General features: G+C 38.1%; 1 protein-coding gene across 3 annotated transcripts in view; it reads right to left on the reverse strand.

Annotated features, from left to right (window-relative positions):
* Nucleotides 1-23,046, reverse strand: part of MBNL2 (muscleblind like splicing regulator 2) — a 78,374-nt gene that overhangs the window by 25,931 nt on the left and 29,397 nt on the right. For all 3 annotated transcript variants that reach the window (XM_088136439.1, XM_088136438.1, XM_007428391.4), the window contains exons 3-5: nt 13,529-13,693; nt 11,769-11,969; nt 3,740-4,003 (exon numbers count right to left, since the gene is read on the reverse strand). In XM_088136439.1, the coding sequence (XP_087992565.1) occupies nt 3,740-4,003; nt 11,769-11,969; nt 13,529-13,693 (630 nt within the window). The remainder of the gene's footprint in view (nt 1-3,739; nt 4,004-11,768; nt 11,970-13,528; nt 13,694-23,046) is intronic.

The following is a 23,046-nucleotide window of genomic DNA, read 5'->3' on the forward strand; positions in this document are numbered from 1 at the left end:
TTTTAAAATGTTGCCTAATTATATTAGGAACCACAGCTTATCATGTTAAATAGAAAAAAATAATAGCATTTTTGTTTAACATTTTGTTTCGGGATGTTAGACATAACGTATTCTATACCAACTGTTAATAACATCTAGAAATGGGAGGACTTTTCTTTGTGAGTAAGAAATTTTGTGTTCTGCTCAGAACAGAAATTACAGTGACAAAATTGCGCTGAATAATATTCCTCAAATATAATTTAATCAGAATACCAAAAGCAGATGTAGCTTTTTTAAACAATCAGATCATAATTTCATCTAACCTAATGCTACTTGCTCTACCTAGCAGGATCTTCCCGGAATCTCAAGAGTTCTTTCCCTGAGATGTTTCTGTTATGAATTTATTCTACTTTACCTATTTAATATATTTTAACTCTATTCATGCATTCAGCATAACAGTTCTCTCCTCAGATGACATTAGAATTCAAGATCACACAATTTCATGCTTGGAATATAAATAAATATAATAACTTAGATAATATCTTATTTAAAAAAGGCAAAAGTTCTGGAAATTCCAAAGGTAATAGCATGAATCAATGGAAGACTAAAACTACACTACCTATCTGACCTCAAAAATAGCTTATCCGGGTTGCACCTGGGTAGCACTTGGATGGGAGACCACCAACAAATCCCAGGCAGATAAACTACCCTGGGAAATTGAAAAATGATAGGCAATAGCAAACTACTTTCTCACTGTTGCCAGCAAAGCTACATGGACATGTAGTCACCAGGAGTCAAGCTTATAGGTTGTTGCTGCAATTGTATCACTACAAACTAACATTCTGAATGCCCAGGCACCTGCTTCATACTGAAAGCCATCCCCACAGTTCTCTTATTTGAAGAGTGGGATTATGTTAATTTAAAAGAGCAGCATATCAGGGTTTCTGGAAGCAGCCTAAGAAAGAAGCAGTAGGGTTCATATTTCCCTTATCAGAACCACAGCAGAAGTGGTCCTAGTTTTCATTTTACTCAATGGTCACAAAGTGAGTTCCAAAGTTATTGGATCATTTGATTGATCACTGTGTAAATACCAGCTGATTCCCTTATATGTAATTTATGATTTAGTAAATCTTTGCTCTCATTTACTTTCTCTTAATCTCTTAGTATTCCTGTGCATATACAAAGTTTAGCGAGTATATTTCCCCTTAATAAGCAGAATTAATTCAATTGTTTGAGACATCAACAAAAAGACTGGTCATACTTCACATAGGTCTGTGCAAAATCACAAAATAACCACAAGTCTGCTTGAATTTTGTTCTCTTCCACCCAAAACACTTTTTTGGGGCTGTCTTATCTTACAGAATGAAGTATTGAGAACTCAAAACCTTTGCACAATGTTTTTGATTCTGAGTTGGCTCAAATAGGTATTTTCTTAATGAGGATAACAGAATTTAAACCATAAAGTTATATTTCTGCAGCATGCCTTCATTTTTGTTTGCAGCATGGTATTACGTGTACTCAGGGACTGAACAAACTCTTGTATCCTGAGTTCGGTAGAGATGGTGGAGAAACGTTCTAATTATCTTTTGTTCTCTTCCAAAAGGGATATCTGTAATGCTAAACTGCACCATTTTCTCAGAACTCACCCCTCAGTAATTCCGACGTCTACTTAATCTGGATTTGTTTGCTTAAAAATGCCCAATATTGAAGTAATATTGAAGTCTTTTCAATATTGGTAGAAATAGTTTTGTCCTCAGCCGAACTCCTAACAGAAGTATTAAACTGTTGTTTTTGTCATTGCAATCAAAATGAACACTCACCAAGGATCACCCAGAACTAGCTATGCAAAACAACAACAAACCATAAGAAGAGCTGTGCTGGATCAGGCCGAGGCTCATCTAGTTCAATACTTTGCTCCCATAGTGACCAATCAAATGCCTGTGGGGAGCCCACAAGGAGGTCAGGAGAGCATTAAAACCTCCCAGTAGCTGTTTCCTGGCAACTGGTATCTAGAGGCTTACTGCCACTGATACTAGAAGTAGTCTATAGCCATAATGCCTAGTAGCTCTTATTTTATTCTTAGGACTTTAAACACCTTTTAAATCCTTCCAAATTGGCCCACACCACTGCATTTTATGGCAGCAAATTCTAAAATTTAACTATCCACTGATCAGAGTGATTTCAGCAAGAAATCAAGGAAAGAGAACTTCTCTGACTTTAGATAGTGATGAATGGGATCCCCAGGCAAAAACAAAATTACAGTACTAAACTGAAGTAAAGCAAAGTTCACACTCCTTAATTCTTACAGTATGGATGGAAATATTAGATGCTCCTTCTTTTTAAACAAGTTCATGTGAAATTATGGTTAATCATAGATTTCTATCTTTGATTGTGTTTATGTTTTGTTATATAATTGTTTGATCCTATCTATCTATCTATCTATCTATCTATCTATCTATCTATCTATCTATCTATCTATCTATCTATCTTAAAAAGAGGCAGAAGTTTGAGTTCTGTTCCCTAAAAGCAGATCTCAATAAATGTCAAATTGATTCTGGTGGATTTAAAATCATTATGTGAGGCTTGCAAGAAGCTACTTATTAGCTGTGTTTCTGACAGTATTTTGTATTGGGGCTGGATGTACAATCTACATCTACCACACAAAGTAACTACTTTGTTTTATTACTTGCCCTGCTAACAGGGAGACAATTCTGAGGGTAAAACAGCTCTTTCAGCACTTCTAAACTAAATAAACTATTTTTGAAAAAATATTGTAAATAGAAATATCATGGTCATTAAAGTGATATTCCTACAAGATTTTAGAATGATCATATAGAGAGCTTAGCTTCGAAATTCAGTAACACAATGACATTTTTTTTCGAAAGCCAAACGTTAGACACATATAGTATAATATTCCACCCACTTAAAGGGGTTATTGGGACTGTGACAAGATATCACAGGTTAATGAATGAAGCTATTCAAAAACTCCACAGGTGACAAAATGGTATTTTCTTTTTTGGAAAAGAAATAAATAGAAATGGTGAAGATCATTCTAACAGAATTATATCATAACAGAGCCTTCCAAGATTATCATTATGAGACATAGTGACTGATTGGCAAAAGTTCCTGCACATGTTTTCTTCCAGGGACTCAGTCTATTCAGAGAATGCATATCACACTATTGTACACCATATTTACCCCATCAAATTAAATAATTTTGGAAAAGAAACTGCGAGAGACATCCAGTGTTTTTTCCTCAAATTAAAAGACATGCATATGAATGAAGTCATCTTTCCTTTCTTCCCAATGTTATAACCACTACAGTCACTGGGTAAGCCACCATGACTCCAGTTGGAGCAGGCAGTATGCAAATTTAATAAAGAGTTATAGATAGGCAGACAGACAGACTACATTGGATATTTCATAAACCACCATATGAATATATAGGTATATGTAGTTAGCAGACCAGTTTATCTGAACTTTGAAGGATCCAAGTTAAATCCAAGTTATTCTTTAGAAATAAGAGCCTGTACTAAATGCAAAGGAAAATGCTGAACAAAAAGGGACAATTAGAACTTGAGCTTTGCTGCATTCCAAGAAGATACCCCTCATGCTGAAATTACTCAGTAAAACAGGTTTGCTGGATTGCTGATATGTAGCAAAAATCCATTTTAAAAGTACCAAGATCAAGGACCTGAAGCTGAATCTCAAAGCAGTCTAGATCCCCCAAAGCAGCCATGATCTGTCCCCGGGCACTTACCATGACTGTAGCAGCTGCAGCAGCTGCCTGGGCCGCCAGTGCAGCTTGGTTTGCTTGGTGCTGAGCAGCTTTGATTTTGGCCTGCAAGTGAGCAGGAGGGTGAAAATATTTGCATTTCTCCCTCAGGCAGCGCCCTTTTATGTAATCCATACAAACAGTTACGGTGTTGTCATTTGTATCAATCATAGTGCTGTCAGCAGGATGTGCAAAGCGACAATCAGTTTCACCCCGTGCACAGTTTCCTCGCTGGAATTCCCTGCAAACCTGGTGCACAAAACAATATTTATTATGCACATGAGGGATGAGGGTAATTACACACTGAGTACAAGAAGGAATTTAAAATGCAATTTTTGAACTGTGCCCAAATTACCTTTGAAAATTGCAAAACCTTTAATCTCAATCTACAACATGGGCTCCACTATAAATTTCGCATTTTACATACATATCATACTCTTGCTCTTTTCATCTTTTCTTTCTGTCAGTTTTTTTCTTCTCTCCAACTGACAGACATTGTTCACTATTTGGGTCATCCCAAGCACCTGATGTGGGGTTTTAGAGGAAATTTAGGGTTGTTTCTAAGACTCTGATGCAGTTTGACTGAAACTTTAGTCACAGTTGGGAATCGAGACACTGATGATGGCCTTGGATTGGATTACACCTGTATGGCCTCTCCCTGGGGAAAGATCCTGAAGCTCCCCCTTGTTTTCAGAGTAACTTCGGAGATGAAATGGCAGAAGAGACACCTAGAGAGCTACTGGAGAATGCAGTAAAAGCCTTTGTTAAGGATTACCTCAGGAATGATAAGAGTGGCAAAACTCTATTTTTCTACTCTTTCCATATTCACAGATTGCCAGCCAGAGGCCCTGTTGAAGATGACCAGTCCTTTCTGGCTAAGGAGAGGCAAGAGCAACATCTGCAGGGCAGCTGTGAGAACTATTTGGATAAAATTGCTCAATTCGCTTTGAGTTGGCTCTGATTGTGCAAGTCCATGGAGTTGACTGAGGCACAGACCGGCTTGGTTATCTGAGAGAAGTTTGAGCCACACTAATCACAAAAAAGTGACTGGCTCCTTGGGGCAGTTAGTGGGGCCCCACTTGTGCTTAAGGAAACAGTGACCCATCCACTCCTCAAGAAGCCATTGCCAGACCCAATGGTATTGGGCAACTTTTGCCCTGTCTCCAACTTCCCTTTTTGGGGAAGGTTGTTGAGAAGGTGATTGGGCTATACCTTCAGATGGCCCTGGAGGAAAAGGATTATCTGGGCCCCTTTCAGCCAGGTTTCAGAACCGAGTATACTACTGAAAATTGTATTCATCACACACACTGTATGGATGATGAATGATGGGATGGGATCATTATGGGATGATGATGATGATGATGATGATTTAAATTATTGGCCACCTATCTCCAGTGGACTCTGGAGTAATGAATCCATCCTGTGTCCTTGATCTCTCAGTGGCTTTCAATATTATCAATCATGGTATCCTTCTGGACTGGCTGAGGGGGTTAGGAATGAGGGTGTGGTATTATGGTGCTTTTCCTTCCTCCACGATTCCATTCCGTGGTGACAAGGGACAGATGTCCAGCCCTAAGCCTCTGCTTTGTGGGGTTCCACAAAGCTCTCCCCTTTTCCCACTCCTATTTAATTTCTATATGAAGCTGGTGGATGAGGTCATCTGATGGCATGGAGTTAAGTATCATTAATATACTGATGATACTCAACTGTATATCTCAACTTCTGGCCAACAAAGTGATGATATCAAGGCTTTTTCTCAAGGCTGAGGGAGTTTGGATGGAAAGAAACAAGCTTAGACTCAACCCTAGCAAGACTGAATGGCTAAGGGGATCCACTGGTTCTGGATGGGAGTGCATTGACCCAGATGGAACATGTTCCTCCTAGATTCTCAGTTCCTGCTAGAAGAGCAGATGGCAGCTGTGGCTAGGAGGGTCTTTGAATAAATTCTTCTTTTGTACCAGTTGTGCCCATTCTTGGATCAGGAGGCCTTGCTCAAAGTCACACACATTTTGTTACTTCCCATTTGAATTATTCCAATGTGCTCTACATGGGGCTGCCCTTGAAGACCCCTTGGAAACTGCAGCTGGTGTCCAATGCAGTAGCACAAGTGGTTATGGGAGCACCTCAGTACATACATGTAACACCACTACTATGTAAACTGCACTAGGTTTCTGGGTCAATTCAAGAGGCTTGGTCATCTTATAAAAGATGTTCATGGCATAGGGCTCAGTTATTTGCGGGACCACCTGTTTCATATTATTTCTGCCAATCCCATAAGGTCTGCCAGGGTGGTCATGGTCTGAGTTCCCTCAATTAAACAATGCCCTCTGATGAGACCCAGAAAGCATGCCATCTCTGTCACTGCACTACGCTGTGGAATAGTATATTCCTGAGATTTGGATGGCCCTAATCCTGATGACTTACTGTAAGGCATTAAAATCTTGGCTATTCCTGTGGGCATTGGGCTAGGAAGTTAAATGAGCCATTTGTTTATGTGTACTGCCACAGGCATGATGGGTTTTGAATTTTGTTGATGTTTTTATTATTCAAATATATTATTATTTTTTTAAAAAACCATTTATTAATCTTTTTTTTAAAGAAGGAAAAAAGAGTAAGCAAAAAGCAAAAGGAGAAAAGAAAAAAAAGAAAAATTATTTGATACAAAAATATAGTATCTGTAAGTGGACAAAGGAATTACCAAGATTGTACAGTTAATGCTCAGTATATTGTTGATGAGAAATTAATTATAAAAAACGAAGTACATTAAATTATTTTAACAATGTAAGGATTTGAATCTCTAGGTGCCAAAATCTCCACCATTACTTCCTAATTTCCCCTTCGTTGTACTCTAATGTATAATGTTTATAGACCTTTACATTTTTTGTAGTTTCTGATTTTAGTCAGTTCTTTTTCCTGATGCCTTCCAAAGTATGAATTGTTTTATTGCCTCTTTTGTTTCTTCGATAGTTTACTTAATATTTGTCTATGTTGGCAATTAAATTCTTTAAGAACAAACTTTTCAATGTATTTATTCATGGCTGCTTCATTGATGTTAGTCACAGAATACAGTTCCTTGAAAAAAGCTACCGGTTCTTCTATAATTTCCAGTCTAATATGTAATTTTAGTCCCTTTCTTTATTGCCGATATTGTCTATGTTTTTTTTCTTGTTTCTAATCTGGTATGCTAAAAATAGTTCACATGTTCAAAATTCTTTTGTTTAGCAAATTTTATCTCCTTTGGCAATTCTTCTATTTCCAATAAATTTAATTGTTGTTTAACTTCTTGTAATTCTTTCACCAGCTGTCTTTTTGGGTTAGTTCTAATTTGTTGTAGCATTTGTTCTAATTCCTTTATTTTGGCATCTTTCCGTTTGTTATGTTGATTTTAAAAAAAAAGGCTTCTTTTTAATATGCTTTACTTGTTTCCCAAATTGTAGTAACAGAGATTCCTGGTGTTTTATTTATTTATTTTTATTTATATCGATTTTCCTCTTTGCAGTTCTGTAGAATACTGTAACGGAGTGGCAAACTGTCATTCATCTTCCATCTGAAAAGTAAGTTTTCTCTGGAATGCCATATATTGTGGTCTGTGGACATCATTGGGAGAATTTGTACTTCTTTAATGAATGGTTTTGAGTCTTAGAGACCCAACACATGTCTGTCCTAGAGTATTTATTTATTTATTTATTTATTAAATTTCTCCCGTGCCCATCTCCCCTCAGTGTGGGACTCTGGGCAGTTCACACAAAACATTAAAACCATAAATACAGTGGTACCTCGGTTCACGAACTTAATTCGTTCCGCGACTCTGGTCGCGACCCAAATCAAATTTTCCCATAAGGTTCAATGTAAATACAGTTAATCCGTTCTGACCCCTCCGAATTTGGTTACGACCCGATTTTTGGTCGCGTCCCAAATCAAATTTCCCCATAAGGTTCAATGTAATTACGGTTAATCTGTTCTGAACCATTTTTGTTTTTTAAACCGCAAAAATATGAAACAAAATACAGTACGAAGAGAGAGAACGCTAACCTTGCTCGACGCAACTTCTGGCGTGGAAGACAGGAAGGCGGGTGGGGAGGCGGTTATTGCTTGGAGGGAGAGTCCCCCTCCCTACAGGAAGCCGCGACCACGTGTCACAGGAGGGAAAATGGCCACGGATCCTGTTTGTCACCCGATCCGGCACTCGCGAACGGAGGCAAAATTTTGCGAACGGAGCTGTTCGTGACCCGAATTGGTCGTGAACAGAAGCGTTCGTGAACTGAGGTACCACTGTACATATAAATACATAAAACATAAAAATTTAAAAAACATTACTAAAAAAGAGGAAGAGAGTCCAAGAAGATGAAGGATCTGGGGCTGAAGACAGCAGGCCTCTATGGGGCTAGCCATCCCCACGCTTGAAATATTCCCTCCCCACCCCAGGCCAAGTGGCAGAACCAGGTCTTCAAAGCCCTCCAAAAGGCCAGGAGTGAGGGGGCCAATCTCACTGCCGGGGACAGAATATTCCAAAGAGTGGGGGCTACCACAGAGAAGGCCCACCTTCTGGACCCCGCTTATCAAAGTCCTTTTACTGCAGGGGTCCGAAGCATGCCCCCTCTGTGTGATCGAGTGGGATGGGTTGAAATCATGGGGAAGAGGTGGTCCATTAGGTAACTTGGTCCTATGCCATGTAGGGCTTTAAAGGTGATAACCAACACCTTGAATTGGACCCGGAAGCAAACTGGTACCCAATGCAGCTCGCAGAGCAACGGCTTTACATGGGCCCTTCTTGGGGCTCCAAAAATAGCCTGTGTGGCTGCATTCTGGATCAGCTGTAGCTTCTGGATACTGTTCAAGGGTAGCCCCATGTAGAGTACACTGCAGTAGTCTATGACTGATACCTTCCAGAGTAAAAGTATAATTTATGTCTTTTCGATTTCACAACCTCCATTTATCTGTCAATACCTATTCATCCATATATTGGAATACGTTTTGCAGAAGCTTTCCTTCTTTCCTCCCTTGAAATGATCTGTCCAAATCTAACAATCCATTCATATCTCCAAGGAAAAATATTTTGCTTTCTTCAACTTCTATTAACATTTGGAAAAATCTTTTGTAGTGTTAATTGCTGTTCATACCCAGCGTCATATGTCAAGTGGGCAGTCATACAAATAAAATAAAATTATATAAAATAAAATAAAGCACATTATGGTTTATACCAGCTGAAAACAAGAATTTTCTCCTGATAGTGTTTAATATATTAGGAGTTGCCCATATTTAAGTATCATTCCTACTTTCTTACAAATTCAAGATTCTTTAACATTTCTGACTCTGGTTCAGATTTTTTTTTTTTTAAATATCTTGTTAAAGTTGTAAGTACATAATTACCTGGTTTGGTGTTAATACATTAAATCAGAAATGGATACTGAGCAATAGGAAGAAATAACACTTTATTTTCTTTGCACTAAAATCAGTAAAAGAATAAAGGAACAAATCCTCCATTTCTCTTACCAATTGTCTTAGCGTATCTTCCTATCTAAATATTTTGCTCTAGTTTCCAGGTACTACAAAGTCAAGAAAGAAGGTCAGATTTTCCATACTTATAGCTCTCTGAGAATGGAGCACACAAAGGTGGTAATGGACAACAATTAATTGAAGTTAATGTTTCTCCCTTGGTTTATTTTTTGTATTTCCTAATGTAATGCTACCACCATAATTTAGTCTACAAATTACATAATAGAGATAATGCAGCACAAATGATATATTTACTAGGGCTATGTAAAACTCTGAGGAGATTATTTGTTCCACAGGTGACTCAAGTGACCATTTTAACTGAATTTCTGGCCTTTCAGAACTCTGTTCATGTACGGAAACTTCTCTAAGATCACTGCTGATGTCTTTACTCTTTGGCATTGTGCTAACACACACACCTCAATACTCAAGACCAGCAAACTTCTAAAACTTCGGCTTTTATAGAGGTAGTCATACTTGCTGATGATCAATTGATCAAGGGCATTTGATTAGCAGCACCTGGCTGCTACTTAGCCTCTTCACACCTATGGAAGCAGTAAGGGTGTACTTAGTTCATGTACTGAAGCCACTTACCTTGAACCAAAGCAGCCCGTCAAGATGAACAGGGCCTGTGCTTCATGAGGTGGAGGACTTCTAGTGCTCACATGAAATGTGTTAAAACAAACCTTTGCACAGGCTTAATAGTGAATTCTGCACTTCTTTACAGCACTTCAACTGCCACACCAAAGATCAGAATAGAAGATCTGCATTGCTTATGCTAAGTAGTTACAGTCATGTGAAAAAGAAAGTACCCCCTCTTTGAGTTCTATGGTTTTATGTATCAGGACATAATAAAAATCATCTGGCCCTTAGCAGTTCTCAAAAGTTAGGTAAATACAACCTCAGATGAACAACAACACATGACATATTATACCATGTCATCATTTATTTTACAAAAAGAAAGCCAAAATGGAGAAGCCATGTGTGAAAAACTAAGTACACCCTTACTGCTTCCATAGGTGTGAAAAGGCTAAGTAGCAGTCAGGTGCTACTAATCAAATGCCCTTGATCAATTGATCATCAGCAAGTGTGACTACCTCCATAAAAGCTGAAGTGTTAGGAGTTTGCTGGTCTTGAGCATTGAGGTGTATGTTAACACAATGCCAAAGAGTAAAGTCATCAGCAATGATCTTAGAGAAGCAATTGTTGCTGCCCACCAATCTGGGAAGGGTTATCAGGCCATTTCCAAACAATTTAAAGTCCATCATTCTACAGTGAGGAAGACTATTCACAAGTGGAAAACATTCAAGACAGTTGCCAATCTTCCCAGGAGTGGATGTCCCAGCAAGTTCACCCCAAGGTCAGACTGTGCAATGCTCAGAGAAATTGCAAAAAATCCAAGAGTTACATCTCAGACTCTACAGGCCTTGGTTAGCATGTGAAATGTTACAGTTCATGATAGTACAATTGGACAAAGACTGAACAAGTATAGTTTGTTTGGAAGGGTTGCCAGGAGAAAGCCTCTTCTCTCTAAAAAGAACATGGCAGCATGGCTCAGGTTTGCAAAGTTGCACCTGAACAAATCACAAGACTTCTGGAACACTGTCCTTTGGACAGACAAGACCAAAGTGGAGATGTTTGGCCACAATGCACAGTGCAACTTTTGGCAAAAACCAAACACAGCATATCAGCACAAACATCCCATACCAACTGTCAAGCACGGTGGTGGAGGGGTGATGATTTGGACTTGTTTTGCAGCCACAGGACCTGGGCACCTTGCAGTCATTGAGTCGACCATGAACTCCTCTGTATACCAAAGGATTCTAGAGTCAAATGTGAGGCCATTTATCCAACAGCTAAAGCTTGGCTGACATCGGGTCATGCAACAGGACAATGATCCCAAGCACACCAGCAAATCTACAACAGAATAGCTAAAAAAGAAAAGAATCAAGGTGTTGCAATGGCCCAGTCAAAGTCCAGACCTCAACCCGACTGAAATGCTGTGGCAGGACCTCAAGAGAGCTGTGCATAAACAAATGCCTGCAAACCTCAATGAACTGAAGCAATGTTGTAAAGAAGAATGGGCCAAAATTCCTCCAAAACAATGTGAGAGACTGATAAAGTCATACAGAAAACAATTACTTCAAGTTATTGCTGCTAAAGGTGGTCCTACAACCTATTGAATCAAAAGGTATACTTACTTTTTCACACATGGCTTCTCCATTTTGGCTTTCTTTTTGTAAAATAAATGATGACATGGTGTAATATGTCATGTGTTGTTGTTCATCTGAGGTTGTATTTACCTACTTTTGAGAACTGCTAACGACCAGATGGTTTTTATTATGTCCTGATATGTAAAACCAAGAACTCAAAGAGGGTGTACTTTCTTTTTCACACGAAAAGACTGTAACTGAAATGAAGTAGGTTTTTCACTATATTTAAATATAGTCACTGCACTTATTCACAATCCTTTACCACCAAATATCAAAGTACCGCATGTATCAGAAGAATGATGCCATACCTCCAGTTTATCTGTCCTGAGGAGTTTCTGTGTGGTACCTGATCCAGAGACAGTTACAGGAGGATTTCCAGGAACAATTACAGGTTGTGCGGGGACAATTTCTGTAGGAACTAATCCAACCCCAGAAGTAACAGGAGTTAAATATGGTGCAAAGTTTAGTGCTGTGTTAGATCCTATTGTTGGTCCTACTGGAAACGATGGCTGAAAGACAGAATAAAAAGAATAAATAAGCATGTAGAAATGAAAATAACGTGCTCTGTAATAAAATGTCAAAGTTCACTGATTTAAGTTAGCTGAGTTCACACATTACACTAAACTGAAACAAAATAAACCATATTTTAACTTAGCAGAATGTATGAACTTAGCTCAAATGTGTAGATATTTGTGGCTTTCTTAATGGCTTAAACTGAGCATCATGTTTTAGTTTTGGTGAACTAGTTCCAAAGGATTCTGAAACAGGCATTATTAACAGAAAAGGCAAACTTCATACTGAATAACTGACTCCGCATGAAAGCTATGGAACCATTTTTGTCTGTGAGGGATTTGATATATGCTACACATATGTAAACTAAAAATAGTGAAAGGATGCTTAACCAAGTGAGGAATGGCCACATACGTTTATAGGAGCAACATTAATTCAGTGATGAAGTAGCATATCTTGCTGATGCAAACAGGGCAGTTGAGGACATATCTTGGTATGACCTTCTGGAAATCAGCAAGAATTCAGAAAAACTTTATTCCACCTAATAAATCAAAACCATAATTTATTATGCATGATTATGCTACATGTTATCCTTCCAATAAGGATGAATAAATTTACACATTAAGGACCTCACTGGTGCTATTCAACACTAAAACTTTTGATGTGAGGTAGATACACACACATTATTGTTTAAAGGAAAAATGTGCTATTTTCCCTTAAGTCCAGATTTAGGTCTCTCTTGAAGAAGAAACAGCATTTGTAAAAAAATAAATTTCTAATCCAAGGAGTACACAAATAAAATTGTGTATAAAATTGCTATATTGTAGAAATATACAATTATGGCAAACAAAACATTGCAAGTTCTTACTTTTTTTTTTTTTTTGGTGCCTTGAGTCAGTGTTGACTCCTGGCAACTGGCTGGCAAGTCCCTGCTGTTTTCTTGCCAAGGTTTCAAAAGAGGTTTGCCATTTCCTTCTTCCTAGGCCTGAGAGAATATGACTGGCTGAAGGTCACCCAGCTGACTTCATGCCTAAGATGGGACTAGAACTCACGGTCTCCCGGTTTCTATCCTGGTGCTTTAACCACTACACCAAACTTTTTACTATTTTTACCTGTTATGATTTCTACATCTCAAAAAGTTTCTGGATCAGTTTAGGATTTTCACATCACAGGCTAAAATTTTATAACTAAATATTCACCAATGTCCATGACAAATTACAAGTGTATGCAAATAATATATATTTATAAATATATTTATATATATTATAAGAAAATTAATATATAAATTATTCAGTTTAGTTGAATCTATGTATTTTCTTTGTAGTTTATCCAGAATAAATTGGCTTGTCCCAATGTGGAAAAAGTTCAACAGCTGCAATAAGATTACAAAGAGAAAACGTTCATAAAAATGATCTATACATTTTTATTTGACAATATAGAATAACAATATTGTAATATATAAATTTAAGTGATAATAAATGCATTTGTCATTTATGTTAGTCAGACGTGAGCTATGAAGATAAGGCAGATGGTCTGGCATTTCATGAAAGGTACTTACCATTGGCTGAAGAGGCGCTCCTGGGAACATAAACTGCATCTGCTGTGCAAGCATTGCTGCTGCAGTTTTCTGTTGGATCAGATTGTTCCTACCATTAATTTCTAGCTGAGTTTTCAAATGTGTTGGTGGATGAAGATATTTGCAGTTCTCTCTTGTACAACGGCCCTGAAAATGTTAGAAAATTATCCATTTTGAGACATTTTATAATGATCTGTTACTGCAAAACAATTATTCCATATGCCCAAAAAGAGTCTTTCACATAAATCAAATAACACCCTGGACTGTACAGCTCTGTTGACATTACTCTGAGGCATTACACATCTATCATAATTGTATTAAGAATTTTACCAAAATCAGATGGGAAGTACTCCCATATCTTTTCTTTAGTATTGCACTGTAGATCCTTAGCTACCTTACACAATAATGTTCCTCACATTAAATGAGGATTCAGGTGTATGCTGTAAAAAGAGGAAGAAGAGAAATAGAATATAAATGCACCAAGGCAGACTCTAATCCTTTTCTGTTGTCCTTCAAAAGTTTATATTTAGGGATGAAGATGAATGAGAACAGAACTGCATTTTCCAAACCCATTTCAAGGACTTTAAAAACAGTAACTCTCTGAAACTCACCATCCAAATTTATGGTGCTCACCCATTCCAGAACCCATCCCAGAGCAATTGTGACATCTTAGGACCATATCTAGCTTGGGACTATTCCAACAACTTGGGTATGCAATATTTCTAAGGGTAGTAGGCAGCAGAATAAGACTTTGGAATATGCAATGCCCTGAGAGAAGATTGGCCAATTACTGATTTCATGGAGGAAAGAAGTCGCCACTTATATCACAAACAGCTGCTATCTTCAGCTGAATGAACAAAATTGATTCAAAACATGAAGGAGCCAATTTCCATCAGATCCAGTAGATTGATTTTAAACTGCCAAGAGAAAGTGAGATAAAAGATGCCAATATATATATTAGTTCAAGGTTCTGATAAGCCAGCTGTCTCCAAGGCCCTTTGACCAATGGGAACCTTATGGCCTCTTGTAAAAACTTTGGGTGTCATTCCATCCAAAAAGGATTAAGAGTTAATAATCCAAATGTTAGCCTATGCCTTATACCTGCTTCATTATTCAGCAGAAAGGCTGAATATCAATCGTTGCCCCTTATAGTCCCCCTTTAACCACAACTGAAGAGGTGGATTACTAAGAACTAGCTCTTATGTTACCATTAAAGCAGCAGAAGAAATAAATATATTAATGACAGACAACAGTTTTCTAACCAAGAGATTTCCTGAAAAAAGGAATGAAGCGATTGCTCCAAATGCATTGCTTTGCTACTTTGCTCATACATCTAACAACAACATCCAAATCTTTTAATCAAGAAGCTCATAGGTCCTTTGTGCAGCAGAAGAACAATTTGCTTAAAGATGTGGTAAATGTGAAATAAGAGGTTGATTTTAGTTTGAACGTATCTAAGGCATCTAAGGTATACTTGAAGATGACTGTTCAGAACTGTCAAAAGTAAGGGCTGGATTTTTTAAACATCTTTTTTACTGGTTAAGTAAAACATGTAAACAAAAAAAGCAAAAACAAAAGGAAAGGAAAAAGATATATATGCATACATAAACGATTTTGAAAAAAGTAAAAAAAAAAAGAATCACCGAAACATTTCAGTAGACATCTTTTACAACTTTTACATCTTACAACTATAAAATAATATTTTATAAATATTATAATTTGCATTATTTATAAATTGCATTTATGTTGCTAGAGATCAGTGAAATTAATGATTTATTTAAATATATAGTTCCATTTGGGAAAGAAGTAATTACATGCATTAACTTTGAGATTTAATATTTTCAGATATTTATATTTGATTGAAGTTTATCACATGGAACTTGACATCTGGATAATGAAAATGGACTTATAGCCAAAAGACTTACTGTTTAGCATTGAAAAGGCAAACATATGCTCCATCTATTCAGTGGTTTGCAGAACTGATTAATACAGATCAGTATGGATGACTGTAACAAATCATGGCTTCAATTTATTGATGTATGTCTGTAAATATATGTCCTGTATGTTTTTGTTTCTTTTTTTCTTATTTTATAATTGTATGTATTCTTTTTCTTTGTTTTTTGCATTAGTTAATAACAAAAATAAAAAAATAGGGGGTGGTAATTACTGGGAAAGCATCTTCATGAAGTAAAAAGTATGCATTATTACAACTGTCATAATGATTAGTTTAAATAATCCTGTCTGTGCTCCTGTCTGTGCTCCTGCACTCTGAAGATGCCAGTCACAGGTGCTGGCGAAACGTTAGGAAACAAAACTTCCAGAACATGGCCACACAGCCCGGAAGACCCACACCAGCCATTAAATAATCACCTTATTTTTTTCTGTAAAATTTCTGATCATGTGTATCAAGCATTTGTATCCTATACTAATACGGGAAGCGTCTATCTTGTTTAAGCTGAACCAATACATAAATTATTATAAAGCAATCTGTGTACTACATCAGGGGGATTATTTTGCCAGTTTGCTCTGGTTCATTAACTTTTTCTCCAGAGCAGCTGGAGATGGCATGTGCCCAAGTTGACTGTGTTCCAGCAGTCAGCAGCCCGGATCTTTCCTGGCGGTTACTGCCCATGAGGAGAGAAAGCGGCAGGTGGTCCTGCTGCCTTGGTGGCTGGTGTCATTGCCTCCTTCTTGCTCTTCCTGCAGAGGCCCCTCAGCCATTGCCTTTGTACTGTTCTGTGGGGACTGGCTGCTGCCCTCTGCCTCTCACGCCCTCTTTTTAATGCTGGTACCCCTGAAACCTACAGCTACCACCACAACTGCCTCTTCACTTCAGGTTGCAGCTACAGATTTTTTTTTTTACAAATTTTATTTAAACAGTACCAGTAATAACAACTGAGCACAATACTTATATTGTGCAATCCAAAAGATTCAAAAAAGCTTTATTTATTATTAAATTTATATGTCACCCATCTCCCCCAGAGATAGATACCTCAATATACTAACTTAACAATAAAACTAGGGAAAAGAAACAAAGAAAAAAAATACTAAAAAGAGAGAAAAAGAGAAGGCAGTATGATGATATAGTCAATAAGCATTTCTTTATATTTATATCTAATATGCTGAACTTAATAAAATCATAATTCTACAAATACTTACGAACAATGAATTACTTTCCTTTGTTCTTTGTTACAGGTCACAAACACCAAACATGTCAAAATAAAATTCAATCAAATACAATAAGAACAATATGACACCCTAATACCTGACTTAATATGACCAGTAATCAATTCCAAATTAATATTAGCAAAGGACTAATTTTACAAGCTACAAATGAAAACCTAGCATTAGCTGTGGTGTCTTTGGAGCTTCGCATAAAATTCATCTGGTAAGATTTGGTGAATGGTCTGATAACTGAGGGAGTGGTGGTTGGAAGCACCTTGATATAGGTATCTCTGGAGAAATTATAGTAAAACGTAGGTCAGTAATTCAATATTCCCATTGGGCAGTAATGTGAAAGCCCTACAGATCGTATTATTAACCTTAAGCTGTTCAAGATACAGGGCTGGTTTAAAACAGATTTTACTATGTCTAAACTGAACTCTGGGAAGTCTTTTGCCATATTCTGCTTGCTATTTGGCATCAAGAATCCTTTGTTTAAGAATCGGCACAGGCTCTTCTCTCGCTCTCTTCTCTCAGGGTCAGTGGCACCTCCAGTGTAAATCCCAGTTTTTGAAGCTAATCTCCAATTTGCTGTTTGCAGAATGTAAATCTAACAAACAAACAAATAATATGATTAGATAACAATTGAAAATATCTAGTTTGTAGCAGGGGATGTGGTGGCGCAGTGGCTTAATGACGCTGAAAGTTGCTGTCCAGAAATTGTTGACGCTTCAACGGTTCGAGTCCAGCCTTCGCGTTAGCAGGGTGAGCTCCTGTTTCCTCCCCAGTTCCTGTCAACCCAACAGTTCGAAAACTCACGTGAGTAGATAAATGGGTACTCTCACTCCGGTGGGAGGAAAAATGCTGGCGGCGCCTTGCAAAAAGGAGTTGGGAGCAGTTGCTGGTAAGCGCGAAAAATCGTGCGCGCCCAAAAAGGGCGCGAAGCAACGGAAACCCCGCCTCCTGCGCTCGCCAGCTGGGCTCTGCTCTAGGAAGGAGGCACTGGCAAACCACTTCCGAAACACGTTGCCTTGAAAACTGCAAAGGACTCCTCCAAGCAGTCACTGCAGAGTCGGTAACGACTGAGTGGAGATAAAAAAAAAAAGTTTGTAGCAATTTGCTACAAATAGTGCTTCCATTGGACACTACAGAAAATATTTGGATGTGCACACCATGCGATCTGCCCTAAGAATCATAATGTATTAGATAGTAAGAAAAGAAAAATGCTGAAGAGGATAGAAATGTGGCCAAACTGACAGTTAAAGGTAGGAATACAAATCAAAAAGAGATATATCCCACAATCAGCATGATTATTAAAACTAAGAAAAACTTCTTATTTTACAGTTACCTAGCAATGGGATTCATTTGATGAATTTAACTCAAGTTTGTGTCATTTTTGGGAATAAACTGGCCAATAAAGTAATGGTACCCAGAAAGCTAAAAAGATATTTCTTAGTAAAACATAGTTATCTTACTGATAAATACAAAAACCTGAAATTTGTTAAAAAGGTCAGATAAAGCTCAGGAAACCAGCTATTCAGCAGCAGAATTGATAGCTAAAACTATGAAACCTCATACAGAGAAACACCAGTTCGTCATGCATGCAGTGCTATAATAAAGGCAATGGTTGGAAATGGAGGAGGAGGAGGTTATCTTAAAGAATAATATTAGCAGGTGGATTTATAAACCACTTATCACTGAATAAAATGTTTGTACCTAATTAAAAACAAAACAAAAACTGAAAAACTTCCCACAAGTGAAATACAGTACTGTGCAAAAGTTTTAGGCAGGTGTGAAAAAATGCTGTAAAGTAAGAATGCTTTCAAAAATATATATTGTAATTGTTTGTTTATCAATTTACAAAATGCAAAGTGAGCTAACAGAAAAAACCCCCAAATCAAATCAATATTTGGTGTGACCACCCTTTGCCTTCAAAACAGCATCAATTCTTCTAGGTACACTTGCACACAGTTTTTGAAGGAACTCAGCAGGTGGGTTGTTCCAAACATCTTGGAGAACTAACCACAGATCTCCTGTGGATGTAGGCTGCCTCAAATCCTTCTGTCTCTTCATGTAATCCCAGACAGACTCGATGTTGTTGTTGTCCTGCTGCAGAATAAATTTGGGGCCAATCACACGCCTCCCTGATGGTATGGCATTATGGATAAGTATCTGCCTGTATTTCTCAGCACTGAGGACACCATTGATGCTGACCAAATCTCCAACTCCATTTGCAGAAATGCAGCCCCAAACTTGCAAGGAGCCTCCACCATGCTTCACTGTTCCCTGCATACACTCATTATTGTACCGCTCTCCAGCCCTTCAGTGAACAAACTGCCTCCTGCCACAGCCAAATATTTCAAATTTTGACTCATCAGTCCAGAGCACCTGCTGCCATTTTTCTGCACCCCAGTTCCTATTTTTCGTGCATAGTTGAGTCGCTTAGCCTTGTTTCCATGTCGAAGGTATGGCTTTTTGGCCACAATTCTTCCATGAAGATAACTTCTGGCCAGATTTCTCCGGACAGTAGATGGGTATACCTAATCCCACTGGTTTCTGCCAGTTCTGCGCTGATGGCACTGCTGGACATCTTCCGATGTCAAAGGGAAGTAGGCATGATATGTCTTCCATCTGCTGCATTGTTTCCTTGGCCAACCACTGTGTCTACGGTCCTCAGCGTTGCCCATTTCTTTGTGCATCTTCAAAAGAACTTGAACAGCACATCTTGAAACCCCAGTCTGCTAACCCTAACCCTAACCACAAAAGCTATGGAAGTAGGGAAAAACCTGAAGCCTGGAAACTTCAGACCTGCCGTTCTCCACACTTGACAAACAAAGGAGGAAGGCACCATTCACATTGTTAGAAACACCCAATATCTTCTGATCCAAAGAAGAGATGGGACAGCATCTTTGGAAAAGCATTCCAATGGATTTGTAACATCTGTGACATCACTGGTTTGTATGCTGAATCTACCCAATGCATATGATAATCAAAGTAATCAAAATAAATAAATGCAGCTACATTTAATTCCATAGGAACCTCAATTTGGAAGAAACTGAAAAGGGGCTAAATTTAAAGTCTCTGAACTGAAGTAATGTAATGCCACAATAATTTATGAAAAATTATGAACCATAATTATCTCTCTAAAATTGGCTAGTGTATAATAAATCATTTAACAACCATCTTCTTATTCTCTTCATAGTAGAGGACCATAATATTTTGCTCTCTTAGAATCACAGTTGCACTGTGGCACATCCATTGTATTTTGATCCACTTTGCATTATAATTATTGCTATTTATTCTTTCAAACCCAGCAGAATGTTGGAAATAAATTAAGTAAAGAGGGAATCTGCTTGTTTGTCCATCAGCAGGATAACTCTCTGAAACAAACAGAATGGGGCCAGATTTGATGTAGGGAAAGAAGCTGGCAAAAGGAAGACTTTGAAACTGGGCCAGATGAGGCTGGATGTTGTGGGGAAAAAATTATATAGTAAAATTCCCCAAATGCATTCCTGGGGGACAGGCAGCTGGAGAATATCTTAAAGACCTAAAGGTTAAAAACATTTCCATCATTAGCCTACTGAGTTTATCACTTACATCATAATGTTGTTAAAAATGGCTGCTTTACTTAGTGGAAATATTTTTCCTTTTTCTTCCTTTCATCAGTGCATGCTAGTAAAATTATGACTGACCACAATCTAATCATAAGAAAAAGGTCCCCACTGCTGGATTATAGGCAATTTCTGAGATTAGAAGTGAATCTGCCTAATTTTAATAAAAATTTCAAGGGGTTTACTTAAAAAGAAAAACAACTGCACATGAACCTCTTATCTTTAGCCATTATTTCTTCTATATTTGTTTTATCTCAGAATTGTTTTGAGATCCATCATGTGTCTATGACTATGTAATAAAACAGAACTGAAAAATATTGAGCTTGCAGGAGTAACAAACTTATTGCACAGTAAAGCCTTATACTGGAAATGTATTTTGGAGTAAATATGAACAGGACTATTTTCTTATATATAAATTTGAACTTTGAAGAAGCAAGATAAAAAGAATATTGATGCTTTTGGTGTTGGAGATGACTCCCAAGAATACCATGGACAGCCAAGGAAACAAACAAATGGATCATCAAACAAATCAACCCAAAGTTCTCACACAAGGTCTCAAATTATCCTACTTTGGACACATTATGAAAAGACCCAGCTCTCTGGGACAGGCTCTAATTCTGGGAAAGATAGAAGGAAAGAAAATAAGAGGACCAACAGCAAGGTGGATGGACTCAGTTACAATGGTGATGAGTGCATCACTGGAAGATCTGAAGGACCAGATAATCATAGAGAAAATCTATCTTTTTGCAAACCCACATATTTATATCTTTAAAATTCTATATCAAGAGATTTTACAGCTTCACAAAAAGAAAAACCAACAAAACCCTGACCCATAAAATAATTCTGTAATTTGACAAATATAAATATCACTGGATGACTTACTCCTGCAAACATAGGGTGTTTTTCTTTCCATAAACTGATTTAAATTAAATTCAAACATGTCAGGTACAAAAAAGGTTACACTGAAATTACACTGAATTTGAAAATCAGTATTAGTCTGCTAGAATGGGCAGAGGAGGAAAACAGAGCCTTTATTTCAGAGATTAATAATGTGGAACCACTGAAGCCAGCATGAATTGTACTCACAGAAACTGTAGCTGGAGTGCTTGCACTTACAGGTTGGCTTTGAATGCCTCCCCCTTTCCTAACCAAAAGAGAAGGGTGTGAGAAAACATGAACAGAGCCAGGTTTTCAAAGGAAGAACAAAGTAAAAAGTAATTACTTCCCACTTTGGTTTGCACAGAAAATAACAACACCGTGCAAGACAAGGCACATAGCAGGTGTTTATGTCCATGCAGGAGGAAGTCAGAAAAAGCCACTTTATGCAACTTTCACAGAGAGATAACTGATTATATCAGAGGCGGGTTTGGGTCCAGAAGTGAAGTTTACTTCCTCAAAATCCCATTCTCCCCATCACTACTATGAACAGAGTCTCTGAGGGATAAGGGAACCTTGGACTAGATTCAGTTCTACACTATAATATTCACGCAAAGATGAAACATGGCTCTTTGCATAGAAAGATTCCACAAAACAAAAGCTTGGTAAGGCTTGAAGCAGGTAAGAAGAGAACCAGAAGTTCCCATGTCAGAGAAGATTGTTAGTAAATATGTAACAACTGCTTGGCTTCAAGACCACCAAGTCCCACAACAAAATCTTTAATTTGAAAGGGCAGGAGGAAGAAGCCTTGTGTTTAATTTCACAAGAGTTTTCACATCCTTGCACTAGCATTGGAAAATCAACAGCTGTGTATGGCTTCATTCTTGTCTTTAAAATTCTAATCAACTGAGCCATTTCTGAGAGTTTCAGCTAATCCCAGCTGCAAAGCGCAGACCAGGAAACCTGACAATAGTGGCTTCTGCCAATGTTGTGCTCAACTTGAGCTAAGATGTATCTGCATGCATCTTCTTTCTCTTCCACTCACACAACTCTTTGCAAGTCTGTACTGAGGAGTCATCAGTCAATCCAGTACCTTGGAATATCCTTCTCACATTAGGAACCTCCTAGGTCTGCCCACCCTGCAGAGAGACCTCTACTTAGTTTGGCCTGAGGATATCACTAATACTCCTGCCAGATTGGCCCCCAAAATCCTCTGTATTTGTTAGCCCCAGGTCATTACAGTGACATCCTGTGATGTCATATACATTCCATTCTTCCAGGCATGGCCAAACCATAATATTCAAGCTACAACCTGTTAAACCTATTTGAGTATGTTATGTGCATGAAGTTGAGAATCAGATCAAATTTGGTTCTTACTATCTACTCCAGGCTGTGGTGGTCTGGATGGAGAAGAATTGGCCTCAGCTCAACCCTGGTGTCAGCCCTATGAGGAAACTGACTCCACAGGAAGACTAGAACTATAGTCAGGTATTCTAATAGTTTCCCTTTGTGTCTTGAGTCCAGAATAGCTTCCACTTCACAGTCTTCCTTTCCATCCACCAGAATGGGGAGCTGGGGGGGGGGGGAGAAAGAACTGACTTTGAATGCAAGGTGCAAGGGTGTTCCCCCCAGACAAGTAGCAATCGGTGGAAGACATGATGAACTGCAAGCAAAAGGCCACTGGCTTACTTTGTTGCACAACCGGAAGGGCCAATGAACTTTGAGTCTAGCTTTTGGGAGGGTCACACAGAAAGTCACACCAAATCTTTTGACTGCAATTTGTTCCCTTTTGCCTGTGTGTATCTGCCGTCTATTTGTACATAGTTTTTGCCAACTCTCCTTTTAGAGAGG

Source organism: Python bivittatus, unplaced genomic scaffold (genome assembly GCF_059951505.1).
Source record: "Python bivittatus isolate LINGU-HERP-01145 unplaced genomic scaffold, Pbiv_v1 ctg000060_np1212, whole genome shotgun sequence".
Lineage (NCBI taxonomy): Eukaryota > Metazoa > Chordata > Lepidosauria > Squamata > Pythonidae > Python > Python bivittatus.